Source organism: Cetorhinus maximus, chromosome 7 (assembly GCF_964194155.1).
Source record: "Cetorhinus maximus chromosome 7, sCetMax3.hap1.1, whole genome shotgun sequence".
NCBI lineage: Eukaryota > Metazoa > Chordata > Chondrichthyes > Lamniformes > Cetorhinidae > Cetorhinus > Cetorhinus maximus.
The window spans coordinates 92,019,413-92,037,931 of record NC_135885.1 but is presented as its reverse complement, the minus strand read 5'-3'; the positions used below and the strand labels follow the sequence as shown (position 1 = coordinate 92,037,931).

The 18,519-nt window shown below is 40.4% G+C and overlaps 1 protein-coding gene across 1 annotated transcript in view; it reads right to left on the bottom strand.

Annotated features, from left to right (window-relative positions):
* LOC144682943 (protein diaphanous homolog 3-like) overlaps nucleotides 1-18,519 on the bottom strand; it is a 786,894-nt gene that overhangs the window by 292,154 nt on the left and 476,221 nt on the right. The window contains exons 18-20 of the mRNA XM_078545867.1: nucleotides 16,522-16,614; nucleotides 16,325-16,419; nucleotides 14,470-14,571 (exon numbers count right to left, since the gene is read on the bottom strand). Of these exons, the coding sequence (XP_078401993.1) occupies nucleotides 14,470-14,571; nucleotides 16,325-16,419; nucleotides 16,522-16,614 (290 nt within the window). The remainder of the gene's footprint in view (nucleotides 1-14,469; nucleotides 14,572-16,324; nucleotides 16,420-16,521; nucleotides 16,615-18,519) is intronic.

The window sequence follows — 18,519 nt, the reverse complement described above, 5'->3', positions numbered from 1 at the left end:
ATAGATTAAGTGAATGGGCAAAAATTTGGCAGATGCAGTATGATGTGGGAAAATGTGAACTTGTTCATCTTGGCAGGAAGAATAGAAAAGCAGCATATTATTTAAATGGAGAGAGATTGCAGACCTCTGAGGTACAGAGGGATCTAGGTTCTGGATTTGGCACATAGTTCAGGAAAAGTTAGTTTGCAGATATAGCAAGTAATAAGGAAGGCAAGTGGAATGCTGTCGTTTATTGCAAGGGGAGTGGAATATAAAAGTAGGGATGTTTTGCTACAGTTGTATAGGGTATTGGTGAGACCACATCTAGAGTACAGTGTACAGTTTTGGTCTCCTTATTTAAGAAAGGATACAAATGCTTTAGAAGCAGTACAGAGAAGGTTCACTTGACTGATACCTGGGATGGGGGTGCGGTGGGTGCTATCTTATGAAGAAGGGATGGACAAGTTGGGTCTCTATCCATTGGAGTTTAGAAGATTGAGAAGTGAACTTACTGGAGCACATTAGATCCCGAATGGACTTGACAGGTTGGATGCTGGAAGGATGTTTCCCCTTCTGGGAGAGAGCTGAACTAGGGGACAGAGTTTAAAAATAAGGGGCCTGCCATTTAAGACAGAGGGGAGAAGAATTTTTTCTCTCTCAGTGGATTGTGAATCTTTTGGAATTTTTAAAGCAGAGGTAGAAAGATTCTTGACTAACAAGGGTGTCGATAGGCAATCGAAAGGTTATCGGCAATAGGCAGAATGTGGAGTGGAGACCACAATAAGATCAGCCATGATCTGATTGAATGGTAGAGCAGGCTCAAGGGGCCAAATGACTTATTCCTGCTCCTAATTCGTATGTATGATATCGCTGCAAAGTTATCAATTTGCATTTCTATCAGTTTCCAGCATGAACTTGAACTGAAGGATGAGATAAAAATCCAATTCACGGCACTCTTGTAAAGCACTTTGGTCTATCCTGAAGATGTGCTGAGAAGCCATTTCTTTCTTTTCTCTACAATAAAAACAGATTCCCACTTTAAATTTAAGTATTATTTATTTACTGAATGAAAATCCCCGAAGCCAAGTGATAGCCTCCTCGTTTGGTGAGTTTAAGGTGATTATTCCACCAATTAGTCTGTAGAGGGGACACTGCTCAGTAACGTGCAGCATTGTTTCTGTCTTTCCGCAAGTGCACAACAGGTTTGTACTGAAGCCCCAGCAGTAAAAGTTGGCTGCACAGGGGCCCTGGCCTGTCCTGAACTGATTTGGCAAGGACCGTGGCAGTTCAAAGTCTGCCATTCGACAAATGTGGTTTGTCACAAGGAATTTGTTGATTTCCCATGTTTCCCATTCCTTGATCCAAAGGATGTCTGCTGGTAGGTCTTGCTCAGGAAGGGTGTTCCATATGGGGTACTGAGGTGGAAGGTGGGCCGTGGATGGATTGGGCAGGTCATCATGGAGTGGTGAGGTGCAGCACGGATAATTTCAACCAGCTTTGGAGTTTTTGTCAGTCAGCGAATATGTGATGGGGAGATGTTTGCAAGGACAGGAAGCCACGGGAGTGTTTCCACAACTGTCCCGACCCAGGTTGGATGCATTCTGGACAGATATAAGAGCAGGTTAGTGTGCCACATGGTATCTTAAGCGGAGGTCCAGTAGCACTATGTTCAGGATCTTTTGGAAGTCATTTTCGATGTAGTTGGTGAGCACCAGAAGGTGATCACATGTGCTGTCCTCTTACAGAAACCAGTTTGGTCGAACTTAGGCTGGTCTCTAATTCCAGAGAGATGTGTTGCAGGGTAACACGTTCAAAGATCTTAAAGCACATAAAAAGTAGTGAAATCGGTCAAAAGCTGGCCGTCAATGTGAGATCTTTCCCGGGTTTTGGAATGGCAATGATTTTTGTCATGTGCTACACCTTTGGGAGTGAGTTTGAGCTGATGATTCTTGTGTAGAAATGAGTTAGCCAGCCTGAGCATGGGGGTTGTTTCAGGAATTTTGCTGCGATATTGTCATATCCCACTGCTTTGCCACATTTGAGGCCCTTTAATGCCTTTTCCAGTTCTATGATCTTGGACAGATCAGGACTGCCATGTTCTGCATGTTGCTGATATTTTTTTTAGTTCGTTATAGGTGATAAGTTTTATTTTCTTTTCCAATGGTGTCCTTGCTACATGGAACAAATGACTGACAACTTGGTTCAGGATGACTGATGGGCGATTTAGTGTTGGTCATTTTTGGGCTGCTCCAAGATGGAAAATCAGGTTTCAGCACTTCTGACTGGAATGAATGAAATTGAGCCCTGCTGTCATTCCCTCTCATCTGGCACGATGTGCAGCATTGAGAGATTCGATGAGGTGATCTGCTACATCAGGGTCACCAGATGATTCATATTCCTTTAGGAGTGTTGCACTCTCTGCATCAAAACATGGGATGTAGATGGGTCGATAGCCACGAGGGATGGCAGTGCAAGTAGCTTTGTGAATGGCACCACAAAAGCGCTTATATGATTCCTCCACAGGTATATTATGAATAAGTATAGCTACAATGATGTGGTCCCACTGTGTTTTGGCCCATCTGCTTTACTGAACTTCCATCGCATCATTTTTGCATTGTTGGTGACTGAAAGGTAAAGGCCAATGTGAATGAGCAATGGCACGTGTTGACTATGCAGGAAGTCATCCAGTAGGAGGCACTGTGCTGGTTGGGAGAGACTATCAAGGGAACTAACCCAGCTCAGGTCAGGTGAGTAATACTGACCCCATTTGACTAATTAGGACATTCCTTGTTGCTTAGGGTTATCAGGGTGAGGTCGTTTCTGGAGGCCCACTCTAGGAGCTGTTCACCATCAATTTCTGGTGCTGAGTAATCCCAGTCCATGTGGTTGTTGTTGAGGTCTCCCACATAGGTAGCTGGATGGGGCAGTATTGGCATGGTTTGCTGTTCCCAGCTGGCACTTAGGCTTGTAGTACACGTTCACAATATGGAAACCACTGACCCAAATTGTGTCACAATGAGGGACAATGGATCAGTGTTCACGTCAAGTCACTCTACCCACCCCCCAACTCCGTCAGTACCCAGCCACCCTGGGGAAGATAATGATCCTACCAGAATTCCAAGAAAAAATTAAAGGGCTCCGAAAGAGTCCCCTTGTGGAATCCCAGTACCCCCAGAAACATCAGTCTCAATATCGAGTGGCCCTCTGGTATTACAGCAATAGGACATGCTCTATGAATCTTACAGCTCTCTGAATCTTACAGCTTAATGTTGAGGGACTGCCAGCCACCAAGTGAAACCTCATCCAATTTAAGTAACATTCAACAACATAGCAAGTTGGATTGTAATTTGCAATGGCAGGATATCCACTGGGGTCTGCTTAAGACCTGCCTTTGCAAGCCATGCCCTTTTTTACATGGTAAGTTTCTGAAAGTGTGAGCTAATAAAGTCACAGTTAGTGAAACAGGAGTATTTGGGATCTGAGTGAACAGTGCAAGCTACTGTGCATCTCCTTATCCCATCAGATTGAAGGATCATGAAATTAACAGCACAATGATGGAGAAGGAAGTGTAAATTAGAGTGAATAAGTTTGAGTGAGTGAATTCAATGTTACATCAGGTACAGAAAGAGAAATAACAGGAGGGAAAGAAATATTTTTTTATTCTTTCATGGGGTTTAGGTGCTGCATCCCTAATTACCCTTGAGAGCAGTTAAGAGTTCACCACCTTGCATTGAATCTGGAGTCACATGTAGAACAAACCAGCTAAGGATGGCAGTTTTCTTTCCCCAGAAGACATTAGTAAGCCAGGTGGGTTTTTATGACAATCGATGATAGTTTCCTGGTCACCATTACTGAGACGAGCTTCCCATTCCAGAATTATTAATTCACTGAATTTAAATTCCACCAGATATCATGGTAGGATTTGAACCCACGTCCCCAGAGTATTAGCCTGGGCCTCTGGATTACTAGTCCAGTGACCATGTCACCATCACCCTCTGACTTGGGAGAGAAAAAAAGATAAATAGAAAAAAGTAAAACTTGATTTTCAATTTTAAATATTTCTAACAACTAAAACTGAAGAAGTGAGACTCCACACTTGTAATAGCTCATTTTCAGTGCTACAGGTTGTTTGCTCATACATTAAAAGGGTATTTAGACTAAAATGAGCAAGGCATGGCTTGCTGTGGTAAGTTTAGATCATATCCACTGCAAATACAGCAACTTCATGCCATTCAATGAATTTCAATGGTGAGCCAGACAGCAAAATGCCATTTTTGTGCAGCTACAAAGGCAGAGCAATAACATCTGGACAACAATTGAATATTTGAGTTTAATCACGTATCTACTCTACACTTCAAGTTGGTGTACCATTTGCACATAAACGACGACAAGGTCCATTAGCCTCATGTTATATCGACAGCAAATTCTGGCTATTATTTCTTAATTACTAAACAGAAAGCATCATACATATTGTAGAATTGTTTGAAGAAATGTAGTGCGAAATAACATCCACTATAAACTGTGAACCGTTTATGCTTAATTCTGAGCATTACCCTTTCTTTTCTCTTTTCAGATATTAACAAATATTCTCAAAAAAATCTCAGGTTTCCTGCTTATGTTTCAATTTCCATTTTTAAAATTTATTTATACTTGAGAACTTTATTGTGACATTAAAAAGTAAGTTACCTAAATTGTAATAATTTATTTGATCTTACACAATGACCACAGGCTGTTATGATAAAGCTTTTATGAATACTGCAATTTTGTAGTACTAACTGGAAAATGAAATGAGCCCAATCCTATGTAGAAGAGCTGCCTCTGGGGCCATTTTAAATTCATGTTACATCATCTGGAAGCTTCTTACAGCTACCCCAAGCTGTACAGACACTTTTTGTTGTCTTTAATTATTGTAAACTTCTGCTTTAATTTTTAATAGGTGCATTCATGATCTGTCGTGAAGCTGTATATGCCCAACTGTTGTAATTTGAAGCACAAGTGTACAAAAAGTCTTTATAGCTGTATCTGAGCTATACACCTTACCTGGTAGATTTCATGGCAAAGAAATAGCTACCAACAGCATTCAGTGTTTTAAAGGCAAAATCACACCTGCTGTTGATGTACAACCTGAGTTCCAGAAACCTGTGGCTTTATTGCTTGTGCTGCACGCAGTAGTTTCTAAATTCTGACAAATGGAAGTCAATGATTCTGCTATTTCTCATCATTTCTATGACACTGGAAAAGTGAAAGTCTATTTTTATTTTCATTTATACTTTTTTCCGCTCATGGTCTCCACAGGTGAAACTTTGTGCATGCTGTCTCTTTCAGCAATAAGGGCACAACTGTCTGGGCCTTGAACTTACCATCATCACTGCTGCATCAACTAACACGATGTGCGTTTCCAGGTCTGCAATGCAGCCTTTTATTCCACTCTAAAAAATGATTTATTGTCATAAAGTACTCCTCTTAGTAACTTGGCCAAAAACTTGCCTGATGGTAGAAGGTTAACTTATTCCATTTGAAAACTGAAATTTTAACTCAAGCTCTATTAATATAGACCCGCCAATCAAAAAGTATTTTCAAATCTAATTTTATTCAGTAAACCCTGAAATGATCTTAACTTTATTATGCAGTAATTTATTTTGTAACTCTTAAAAAAAAAGCAAAGAGAAACAGGAGACAGTAACACATTTTTAAAAATGAATAAACATGACAAGTACTCAATGTATTTCAGAAAACTTTCCCATCTTGAACTGTAAGTGTTTTAGCCTATAAAACACTCTCATATAGATTTGCAGACATAAAGAACATGTACAAACATTGCGCCTGTTTCAGGTAAACAAAATAAGTGACAACCATTGACTGGTTCTTTCCCGAGGGCAGTGTCTTGACCAGAGTTAAGCTGCCTGGTTTAAAGTTCAAACAATGCTTAGCAGTTGACTGTCAGTCACCATGACCTGGTGCATTCTCCATGGCAACGCCTCTACCAATCAGAATCCACTTGCCACCAATCAACCCGCTTCTCATACAGTATAAATATGTTGCTTCCCCTGACATAGCTATTTTCTTGCGAATTATCCTGATGAGTGCAAGATAAAAAGCTTTAACAAAAAAGTTTCTTTTTTTAGCAACGCTCAGATTTCTTAATACTTGCTCAGCTTGTGATGTTAAAATTATATCAGTGAGCTTTTTTGTTGCTACTTCTGATAATTGAATGTTATTCGAGGTCATGTCATAATGACAAAATGTAGTTATAATAGGATCATATGACAGATGAATGGTTCTTGCTGGAAAGCATGTGACAAAATACTAAAGTATTCCCACATATGGCATATAGGGAAAACAAATAAACTGAAATCAAATTAAGATGAACTGCACATTTGTGAGCAATCAAAAGTTATTTAATTTAGCTTCAAGATTTTTCTTTCTTTGGTTTGTTCATGTGTTTTCAGTCTGCAGTGCTGAGCCACCTCAAAAATGTTTCATATGCTTTGTGAATTTTGGATCAAGGGTTGAACAAAAAGATCAAGAAACTAAAACCATTGCAAGCCAAGTTATAAACAGGTATAATGATCTCTCAAGCGGAACATTAATTGTGAACAACTAATTCTTGGCTTCTTGTTTTTATTTTTTACTGTAAAAAAGACTATTCTAAAAACCTAAATGTACATCAGTGCACAAGTCGTGGAGAGAAGACAAACATACTCTTTCATTGAGGCATGCAACATCAATAATTTCATATTTATGCCTTGAATCGACCTTTGGTGTTAGCAGACATTTTAAATAAAACACGATGATTAACACAAGGACGGGTGTGGGCAAAACCTGAATTACAATGATTTGTGCAAATGGGATTTATAGATAAGAAACAATTAAAATTATGAGTAATTCCATGGGTAGAATCTTCCCCCTGTTGGGGGGGAAATTGAAGTGCAGGTGCGCACAGGCGCGCCTCCGATTGGTGCCCCCGATTGGGGGCACGCCACCATTTTACGTGGGCGGGCCAATTAAGGGCCGCCCAGCATGATGTCTGCACAGAAGTGCTATGCGCTCCCCATGCGGGCGGGGGGAAATCCCTAAACCCGAGAATGCGCTCTTTCGGGCATGCGCACGAAAGAGCGCACTCATCTCCCTGAGGCCAAGTGCTGCCTCAGGGAGATCAGCTCTACTGTAAAAAAGTATTAAAAATAGAAAAATTCTGACATGTCATGAGTTGCGACATGTCCATAACTTTTAAAAACACTTTAATTAAATCTTTTAAAACCGACATGAAACCTCATCCCGACCGTAGATGAGGTTTCATGCTTTTTCTAATGCCCGCCAGGGCTCCTGGCCTGCCCGCCAACCTTAAGGTTGGACGGGCAGGTCTATTAATTACTTAAATGACTGTCAATGGCCTTAATTGGCCATTGACAGGTTGGCGGGCGCACAGCTGATTTTGCTAAGCATCCGCCTACCTGGAAATTTAAATGGGGCGCAGTGACGTCGGGAGTTCCGCCCGACATTTTACACATTGACGAGCGGGCCCCACCCCCTGCTCGCCGACGGGAAAATCCTGGCCCATACTAATCTCAGTATTTATCTGCCACAGGTAATAAAGCATATTTCTGTTAATTCAAAGTCACCTTTGCTTGAAAGAAAATTAATTTTTCTAATAATTTGAATTAAACAATTTTGAACCAGCAGAAGTATTCAGTTTTTAGGTTTCTCAAGTAGGAGTGAACACAGAACTGATACAATGCACTATGGACCAGCCAGTACAAATAAAGAAATTTCTGATAACAAGGGCTCCTCCAGCTGCTCTGCTTCCCATGCAAATTAAATTATGGAGGGGGAGAGGGGAATCAATCACATATTACATAATTTCTCAAAATTCTGCATATTAATCCTTTAGTCATATATAATGACTTCTTTCAATTTCTGCACTACACCCGTCACTTTCAGATTTATTTAAAATTACTCAATTTCATGATTAAGTTTGGGGAAGGGAAGGTGGCGTGCACTCACATCTTTTTATTACAATTATATAGGTTTTATATTTTTCATTATCACTTTCTTAAAAATTGAAGATAAGTGATCAAAATCTTTTATTTTGGTTACAGCACAGAAGGGGGCCGTTTAGCCTGCTATGTCTGGACTGGCTCTCCGGAAGAGCAAATCACCTAGTTCCACTCCCCCACTTTTTCCCTCATAGTCCTACAAATTCTTTTCTTCAGGTTATTATACAATTCTCTTCAGCCTCAATTGAAACTGTCTTCATCACACTCTCAGGCAGAGTATTTCAGATCCTAATCACGCATTGTGCAGAAAGCTTTTCCTCATGTCATTGTTGCTTCTTTTACCAATCACCTTCAATCAGTATCCTCTGGTTCTCGACCCATCTGCCACCAGGCATAGTTTCTCTCTATCTCCTCTGTCCAGACCCCTCATGATTTTGAAAACCTCTATCAAATCTCCTCTTGATCCAAGGACAGTCCCAAATTCTCCAATCTATCCACATAGCTGAAGTTCCTCCCTAGAACCATTCTCAGGAATCTTTTCTGCACCCTCTCTAATGCCTTCACACCATTCCCAAAGTGTGGTGCCCAGAATTAGACACAATACTCTAGCATAACTAGGGTTTTATACAGGTTCACTATAACTTCCTAGCTTTTATATTCTATGCCCCTATTTATAAAGTCCAGAATCCCATATGTTTTATTAACCATTTTCTCAACTTTCAATGATTTGTGCACATCTACACCAAGTTCTTCTGTTCCTTCACCCACTTTAGAATTGTACTTATTTCATATTGGCTCTCTTTATTCTTCCCACCAAAATGAGTCATTTCACACTTCTCTACATGAAATTTCATGTGCCTATTCTACCAGCCTGCCTATATCCTCTTGAAGTTTATATCACTATCCTTCTCATAGTTCGCAATGCTTCCAATTTTTCTGTCAGCAGCAAATTTAGAAAATGTGCCCTGTACACCAAAGTCCAGGTCATTAATATAAATCAAGAAAAGCAGTGGTCCCAACACCGACCCCTGGGGAACTCCACTATATATCTTCCTCCAGTCCGAAAAACAACTGTTCACCACTACTCCCGGTTTCCTGTCACTCAGCCAAATTCATATTCACACTGCCAGCATTCCTTTTAGTCCATGGGCTTCAACTTTTCTAACAAGGCTGTTATATGACACGATATCAAACGTCTTTTAGAAGTCCACGTCCACCGCATCAACCGAATGACCCTCATCAATCCTCTCTGTTATCTCATCAAAAAACTCTTATATTAATCAAACACAGATCCATATAGGCTTTAATTAATCCAATCATTTATTCAAGTGACTGTGAATTTTGTCCTTTTATCATTTTATAATTTATATTTTATCACTTCTAAAAGCTATCCCACCACTTGAGGTTAAACTGACTGGCCCACGGTTGCTGGGTTTATCCTTGCATCCTTTTTTGACCAAAGGTGTAACATTTGTAATTCTCCCATCCTCTGGCACTACCCATCTCTTAGGAATGGAAGATTATGGCCAGTCCGCAAGTTCCACCCTTACATCCCTCGGTATACTTGGATGCATCTCATCCGCACTGATTACTTATTAACTTCAAACATAGCTAGCCTATCCAATACCATTATATCAATTTTCAGTCCATCCGATGTCTTATCTACCTCTTCCTTTACTATGGCTTGGGTACCATCTTCTTCCTTGGTAAAGGCAGATGCATAATACTCCTTTAGTATCTCAGCCATGCCTCTGTGCACAAATTGGCCCCACTTCTCCTTTTACAACCTTCTTACTATTTATAATCTTATAGGAGACTTTTGGACTCCGGTTTATGTTTGCTGCCAGCCTCTTCAATTACTGTCTCTTTGCTTCTCTTATTTATTTTTTCACTTCCCCTCTGAACTTTCTATAAACAACCTTGTTCTCAATTATAACATACACCTGACATCTGTGATGTGCACTCTTTTTCTGCATTGTTTTACTCTCCATCACTGTTGTCATCCAGGGAGTTGTGGATTTGTTAGTCCTACTTACCCCCTCGTGGGAATGTATCTCAACTGTAGCCAAAATATCTCCTCTGTGAAGGTAGCTCATTGTTCCGTTACAGTTTTGCCGGCCAATCTTTGCTTCCAACTTACTTGGGGTCAAGTCTGTTCGCACCCTGAAGTTGACTCTCCTCCACTTAATTATTTTTACTCTAGATTACCATAACTAAACCTAAACTGTGTGGCCAGAATATTGCCGTTGGCGGGCCCGAGATGCCGACGCGTAAAATGATGCCTGATGACGTCAGGCGTGCGTCCCGACATCATCACGCGTCATTTCGTTTGGCGGGCGCACACGCTGAACTGTCAACAGCCTATTAAGGCCATTAAAGAAGCAATTAAAGTTGTTGACAATGCTGCCCGTCCAACCTTAAGGTTGGTGGGCAGGTGAAGAACCCAAGCGGCCTTCACGTTTTCCAGGAAGCCTCATCCATTGGTGGGATGAGGTTTCCTGAAGGTTTAATAAAATAAATAAATAAAACTTGCTACATTGACAAACATGTCCAAACTCATGTGACACTGTCACATGAGGGGACGTCTAAATAAATTTTCACTTTATAAAAAGAGTTTCATTATGTACTTATGCTCCTGCCCAGCCTGCCCGACACAGGTAAGATTCAGCCCTATGATACTATGAGCATTGTCCCCTAAATGTTATTAATTCTTTCACAGGATGTGGGCAGCATTGGCTAGGCTAGCATTTATTGCCCATCCCTAATTGCTTTTGAGAAGATGGTGGTGAGACGCCTTCTTGAACACTGCAGTTCATGTGGTGTGGGCGCACCCACAGTGCTATTCAGGAGGGAGTTCAAGGATTTTGACCTAGCCACAGTGAAGGAACAGCGATTTGGTTCCAAGTTAGGATGGTATGTGGCCTGGAGGGAACTTACAGCTGACAGTGTTTCCATGCATCTGCTGCCCTTGTCCTTCTAGGTGGTAGAGCTCACAGGCTTGAAAGGTGCTGTCGAAGGAGTTACTTCAGTTCATCTTGTAGATTGTACACAGTGCTGCCACTGTGCATCAGTGGTAGCGGGAGCGAATGTTGAAATTGGTGGATATGGAGCCAATCAAGCAGACTGCTTTGTCCTGGATGGTGTCGAGTTTCTTGAGCGTTATTGGAGGTGCACTCACCCAGGCAAGTGGACAGTATTCCATCGCACTCCTGATTTGTAGATGGTGGACAGGCTTTGGGAAGTCAGGAGATAAGTTACTCAACGCAGTATTCCCAATGCCTCACCTGCTCCTGTGGCCACAGTATTTATGTGACTGGTCCAGTGGAGTTTCTGGTCAACGGTAACCCCAGGATGTTGATGGTGGGGAATTCAGCTATGGTAATGGCATTGAATGACATGGGGAGGTGGTTGGATTCTCTCTTGTTGGAGGTCACTAGCAGGTGGGAAAGCAAGCAGCTAGACCCATAAAATAGGGCACCGTGCCCTCGATGGCCACCCCCGCCACCACTGTGATTTTACGAGCAGTGGGTTGGTATCAGGTGGGCTACCCGCTGATGGCCCAATTGAGGCCCCTAAGTGGGCAATTAATGTCCACATAAAGGCCCCAGCCCACCGCCCAATAGCCACAGATTTCCCTCACAGCATGCTCCTCCCCATCCCCGTGCCCTATCCAACAAGTCCTCCCTACCCCTCTCACTAGGGCCTCCCAGGCTTACCTGGACATCCAGTCCCATCACTGCACTACTCATCCTTGGCCTAGCTGCAGTACTAGCAGTGTCCACCGCTCCCTGTGGCAGTGTTGATACTGCAGAGCTGCCAGCCAATCAAAAGCCGGCAGCTCTATGAGCCAAGGTTGCCTTCTGGAAAGAGAGATGGAAGTCTCGCCTCATAAATCTCACCTGTCAGCTGAAAAACTAAAGCGGGGCAAACTGGCCAGCTGGCAGCGGGCTCGCCCCTGACATTTACACTGAGGTCTGGGGATCCCACCCCTAATTAATAATCTAGTCCTTGATCCACTTGACCCGCCTCAGAACCAGGTCTAGCAGTGCTTTTCTTGTTGGGCCAGAAATATACTGATCTAGAAAATTCTGAACATATTTCACAAACTCGTCCTAATATTAGGATAAGTCAATATTAGGATAATTGAATCCTCTATTATAACTAATTTCAGTTCTTGCACCTCTTTGTAATTACCTTGCAAGTTTGTTACTCTATATCATTCCCATTAGACAGTGGCCTATAGAGCACACCCAATTGTATAAAGGTGGCTCTATTGTTGCTTAGCTCTAGCCTAACAGATTCTGTCCTTGATCCCTCTAGAACATCCTCTCTCTCCAGTACTGCAAAGTTCTCCTTAATCAGTACAATTACCCTATGTCCCTTCTTTCATTCCTTTTCTTTCCTGAAAATCTTGTATTCAGGAATATTCTGTACCCAGTCCTGCCTTTTTTTTGAGCTAGGATTCCATTATGGCTCTAACATTGTGTTGCCAAATGGCTATCAGCATCTCAACTCACCACCCTTATTTACCGCGCTCTGCACATACATATATGTGCAGAGGAGCCTTAATTTAGACCTTATTTCATTTCCTCTTACTCTGATCTCAATAAATGCCATATTATTTCCTGCTCTAGTGCTATCTGTCTCTCCCAATTGTTTTCCTACTCTAGTGCTGTCCGTCTCTCTCAATTGTTTTTTCACCTTGTCTTTCCTATTAATATTTCCTGCCACCCCCACCCTTGCCAAGTTAGTTTAAACCTTCCCCAATAACGCTAACAAATCACCCCACAAGGACTGGTCTTAGCTCTGTTCAGGTGCAGTCCGTCTGGCCTGTACAGGTCCTATCACCCCTGGAATTGGTCACAAAGTTCCATGAATTAAAAGCCCTCCCCTCCTGTACCATCTCCTCATCCATCTGTTCTATTTTCCAATTTCTATACTCACCGTGCACAGTGCTGGAAATAATCTGGAGATTTTCACCTTTAACATCCTGCTTGCTAGTTTTTTTCCTCGTTCCCTAAACTTTGCCTGCAGGACCTCATCCCACTTTCCACCTACGTTGTTAGTACAGGTATGGACCATGACAGTTGGCTGTTCACCCTCCCCACTAAGAGTGCTCTGTAGCCATTCAGTGACATCCTTGACCCTAGCATCAGGGAGGTAACATCCCATCCTGAATTCACATCTTTCCTTAGATAAGGGGACCAAAAGCATTCACAGTATTCTAGATGTGGTCTAACTAGTGCCTTGTATAGTTTTAGAAAGACTTCCCTATTTTTATACGACTGCCCTGAAATGCCTCCACTTATTCGACTATTAAACTTATTACTTAAAGAAATAAAGGCTCACCAGCTACTTACCTATCAGCTGCTTCTCTTGTGTTGACATGATTTATCTTATAGAGAAGTTAACTGAAATGCTTAATTTAACCATTATTACCTAAAAGCCTTAGATTTTAATTTACTGAAAAATTCATAACTCTTTAGTATATAACCTCTTGTTATTTAATTTTAACTTTATCCCCTGGATCTGATTAATTGATTGAACACTGATTGTAATTAAATTATTATAAAATTGGCTTCAGTTTTAGTATTTGTACTAGCCAATCAATCAATCCAGCCTTACTTTATTGATTAATTTAGATTAAAGTAAAAATTTACCAAAAAAACTCAATCCATGTGACCCCTTGTCCCATGATGTCACCACTTCCAAGGCAGCCTAATCCCATTTTGCTCTCTCAGTGGAGACTCTCAGTTCCACCCTTTTTAAATCTCCGCTCTGGTTCTCAGCTCCCATTCTTTTCAAATCTTTACCTCAGCTCCCACTCTTTTCATATCTCCGCTTTGACTCTCTGCTCCAGCTCTTTTTAAATCTCTGTTTTGACTCTTGTTGCCACTCTTTTTAAATCTCCCTCCTTGCTCTCAGCTCCCATTCATTAAATCTCCACTCTGGGTCTCAGCTCTTGCCTTTATTAATGCTCCACCTTGACTCTCTACTCCCACTCTTTTTCAATCTATCCCATGTGAGCCAATGGAAGGAGGTGCAATGCGGGGTAGAATTGACAAGATTTAGCCACTAAGTCAGGTAAATGTATTAAGTAACAAAGGAAAACCTCAAGCACTCCATAGAGTTCCAAAATGCATTTTGTTCACAACAAAATAAGAAATGCATACTCAAGTAATTTCTTATATTACCATCTGCCCACCCAAAACAGCCTGATTTCATTAAAGGTCAAATTTCAAATTTACAGGCAAGCAAACTTTAATGAGCAGAAATAATTGCTATTCTGTATTAAAGCAAAAATGTCATAACAGGTATTTATATCTCTGTCAAATAATGCAGCTTCATATTAATGAAGATAAATAAAACATAAAATGAACATTAAACATGAATGGAAAACTATTTCTTATCAGGAACACTCAACAGTTTATGATAAACATTCATATAAGATTAGTGGGGGTATTTGTGCATTTCTGGTACACAGAATACTGACCACAACTCCAAATTGCTCCGGTTCTGACAGGCTATTGTAATCATTCTTGAAACGTGCCAAGGTAAACATCTGCTCTTGTTGTGGTAGATGGCTCACCAAGTTCTGTTGACACATCAAATAGCTAGAATAAGGCATGTTTTAAAGATTATATTTTGATGCCTACACTTTGTCTGACATTTTGCACTAGTTTTCATTAAAGCCATTAATACATAGGAATCAAGTCACGAGTCAATCCAGAAAGGTGAGACAAAGATTTTTTTTTAAAGATGTTAATAGAAAGTTGCAATGACAATGAAACTGCTTACAGTAAATTCAGTACAATGTAACTCCATGGAAATTATAATAAATCAAACATTTATAATAATTGAATTAATGTGATTATTCTGGCTCAAAAAGACAACAAACCAACAACAATTTCACTTTTGACATGAGACTAAATAGCATCATTGCACAGCAATGCCTCAATCTACAACACACATTGTGTGTATTCAGGTTCAGAAAGAATGAGCATTTAGAACTCAGTTGGGTAGAGCAGCATAATTAGGGACTTGATCAACCAGAGGAGCATTTCTAGGAACTTAATCAGGCAGCATTGCAAAACTACTTGAAAAAAGGAGAATTGGGGACCATTTTTGCAGCAAAGCAGAACTGAAGATCCACACAAGGTAAGGAGTATCATTGGGGAAATAATATTTGTAGCCAACAAATACCCACATGTAATTAATGTTAAGTATGCAAAATTAGTGCTTGTCATCTGCAGAATTGACAGTATAATTTTAGATATAATGTGTATATATAGCTATGGATACTAAGGAAAAATATTTTTGGATAATTTAAAGTGGAACTGATGGTTCAATAACAACTGATTGTTTAATTGATGAAATGAAAATGGTGTGTTGGCCGTCAACCATTAATTAGGTGTGGTTCCTGTGAATCAGTAGAATTTCTCTTTACTAGTGAACAGGTGCTTTAATTTCATGTTGAAAATCTGTTCTATATATGATGCCAACAGCTAGATTTCATTCATGGGTCACGGTATGGGCAAAGGCCACAACATACAATATAGATCTTGGTGCAATCCAGGACAAAATAATAGTTGATTTTAGTTTGATGACTTTCAGATATCTTTTTGAAAAATATGACAGGTAAGCATGAATTAATTAAATACTATTCAACATACTTTTGCAACACATGCACTAAGATGAATAATCCTAAAGTGAATTAATGCAACCTTTTCGTTTCAGCTGAATTTACATAATTGTTTTGAGAATTTACATAATTGTTTTGAGGGTGGGGTAGCTACATTGAAATGTTATTGTTTTAATATTTATAACTGATCAACATATAGTTCATACAGGCAGTCTGTGATCTTTTTAAAATATTCTCCAATATTTGCGCTTTGGCTCCATTTCTAATAGGCTAAAAATTAATAACATTTATGAGAATGTGACATTAATAATGACTGATGTATTGCATTATATTTTCGATTGCGAAGTGATAGCAACTTGACTCTTGGGTTACTCTTATTATCATATCTGCTCTATACATTAGAATTTTTACCACACAATTATTACAAGTGACACTAAATGAACAATATTGTTAATCGCTACCATAAACTTTATTTTAACTGAGCCAATACACATTAATTCAAGAAAAATATAGAGATGCAATCTGATTCTAGAATGGTTATAAAAGTCTTCAGATTTTTATAAAACCTAACGGCTGTAGAAAGTAATGCTTTGTATAAATGATCAGTGTCAGAATTAGCCATGCCTTAAGCAGCAACAAATTATGCTCCCAAGGCAAAGTTGATACTGAACTCAGGGACTATTGAATAAGACTTAAAAAAGATTACCTGGATTATAGACTCGGTCAATTGCTCTTCATCCACTTCCAAAATAATCCTTTTGATCTCCTCATAAGGCATCCGAAAAGATCCAAGAAAAATGGCTAGAGAAACCATTGTTGGAAGTGTCAAAGATATGTATTTTGTTATTTTGAAACAGAATTTAAATTATTAGGTAAATAAAAGTCATGTAGTTGCACACTTACAGAGATTCTGTGCTATCTTTGGGTCTAAAACTTTAAGTTCTTTAATTCTCTTCTTGATATCTTTTTTCTCTTCAAATTCTTCATCTTTTTTGCCTGCAATATAAAGATTAATGTATTTTATCCATGTATTTAAAAAAAAATGAATTCTACCATTTTCTGTTTGTAGTGCACATCATCAAACGACAAATAGGTTTATATTATGCTGATATAGATGCCAACATGTTTCAAAAACATGAAAATTATGACTCTAGTGTGTTTCCCTTCTATCTGCAAATCATTGAGTTACTAGGAGGAGGAATAGCACATTCAAAATTAATTAAACTAATGGTTGCTTATTTTTGTACGATAAAAATAATCAAATTATTACAAAATAGGGTAAAATGCTTATATTGTTAGGTAGAACAGAGAAATTTGGCAAAAAAAATTAGAGTCCAGAATAAATAAAACACAGAACAGTACTTAAAATGGGGCAGATACTGTACAAACAAAAACGAATACTTTGCAACGCAATAAAAGTTGTTTTGAAGTACACCAGGACTGATCCCTATTTGCCCTTAAGAAGGTGGCAGTGAGCCACCTTCTTGAATCACTTCAGTCCATCTAGCGCAGGTACACCATCAGTGCTGTTAGGAAGGGAGTTCTTGGGTTTGATCTAGCGATTGTGAAGAAATGTTGATACAGTTCTTCTAAGTCAGGAGGGCAACTTGCAGGTGGCAGTGTTTCCGTGCATCTGCTGCCCATGTCCTCCTATATGGTAGAGGTTGCAGGTTTGAAAGGTGCTGTTGAAGGAGCCTTGCTGAGTTGCTGCAGTGCATACTGTATGTGGTACACACTGCTGCCACAGTGCATCGGTGATAGAGGGAGTGAATGTTTAAGGTAGTGGATGAGGTGCTGATCATGCGGGCTGCTTTGTCCTGGATGGCTTTGAGCTTCTTTACCGCTGTTGGAGTCGCACCCATCCAGGCAAGTTGAGAGTATTCCATCACACACCTGACTTGTGCTTTGTACATGGTAGACAGGCTATGGAGGGGTCAGGAAGTGAGTCACTGACTACAGAACTCCCAGCCTTTGACCTGCTCCTGAAGTCACAGTATTTATATAGCTGTTCCAGTTCAGTTTCCAGTCAATGGTAACCTCCAGGATGTTGATATTTGGGGATTCAGTGATGGTAATGCCATTGAATGTCAAGGGGAGATGGTTAGGTTCTCTCTTGTTGAAACTGGTCATTGCCTGGCACTTGTGTGGTGTGAATGTTACTTGTCACTTATCACTTATCAGCCCAAGCCTAAATGTTGTCCGGGTCTTGTTGTATATGAACATGGATGCTTCAGTATCTGAGGAGTTGTGAATGGTACTGAACACTGATGGCAGGAAGGTCATTGATGAAGCAGCTGAAGATAGCTGTGCCTAAGACACTACTCCGAGAAAATCCAGCAGCGATGTCCTGGGACTGAGATGATAGGCAACCAACAACCGCAACCATCTTTGTTTGCCAGCTATGACTCAAAGCAGTGGGGAGTTTTCCCCTGATTCCCATCGACTTTGGCCATGATTTTGTAAACACCATATCATTCCCGACTTTGTAACAGGAACTGTGCACCACTTCTGCTTTTTCTCTTTTTGCCTTTTCCCAAGCTATTAGAACTCTAACTGCCAGGGGTGTGCAAGCAAATATGCAATTTAGCAGCAGGGAGAGCTTTTCATTAGTGAAACTCCCAGTCAGCTGACAATGCAGTATCTACAGACAGCCTTTTAAAGAGCCTCCTGTTTAAACAAGGAGGCAGTGCATAATTTTCAAGACACTCCACCACTGGCTGAGAATAGCATAATCTTCATAGAAACATCTGACTGTCACAGCAAAATGGCCCCACAGTTCAGCCACACCTCCCTGAAGGTTCTCCTCGAGGCAATCAGGGAAAGGTGGGAGGTGCTCTTTCCTGAAGGTGGCATCAGAAGACCCTCCCTACAGACCAAGGCGGCCTGGACAGAGATGGCAGA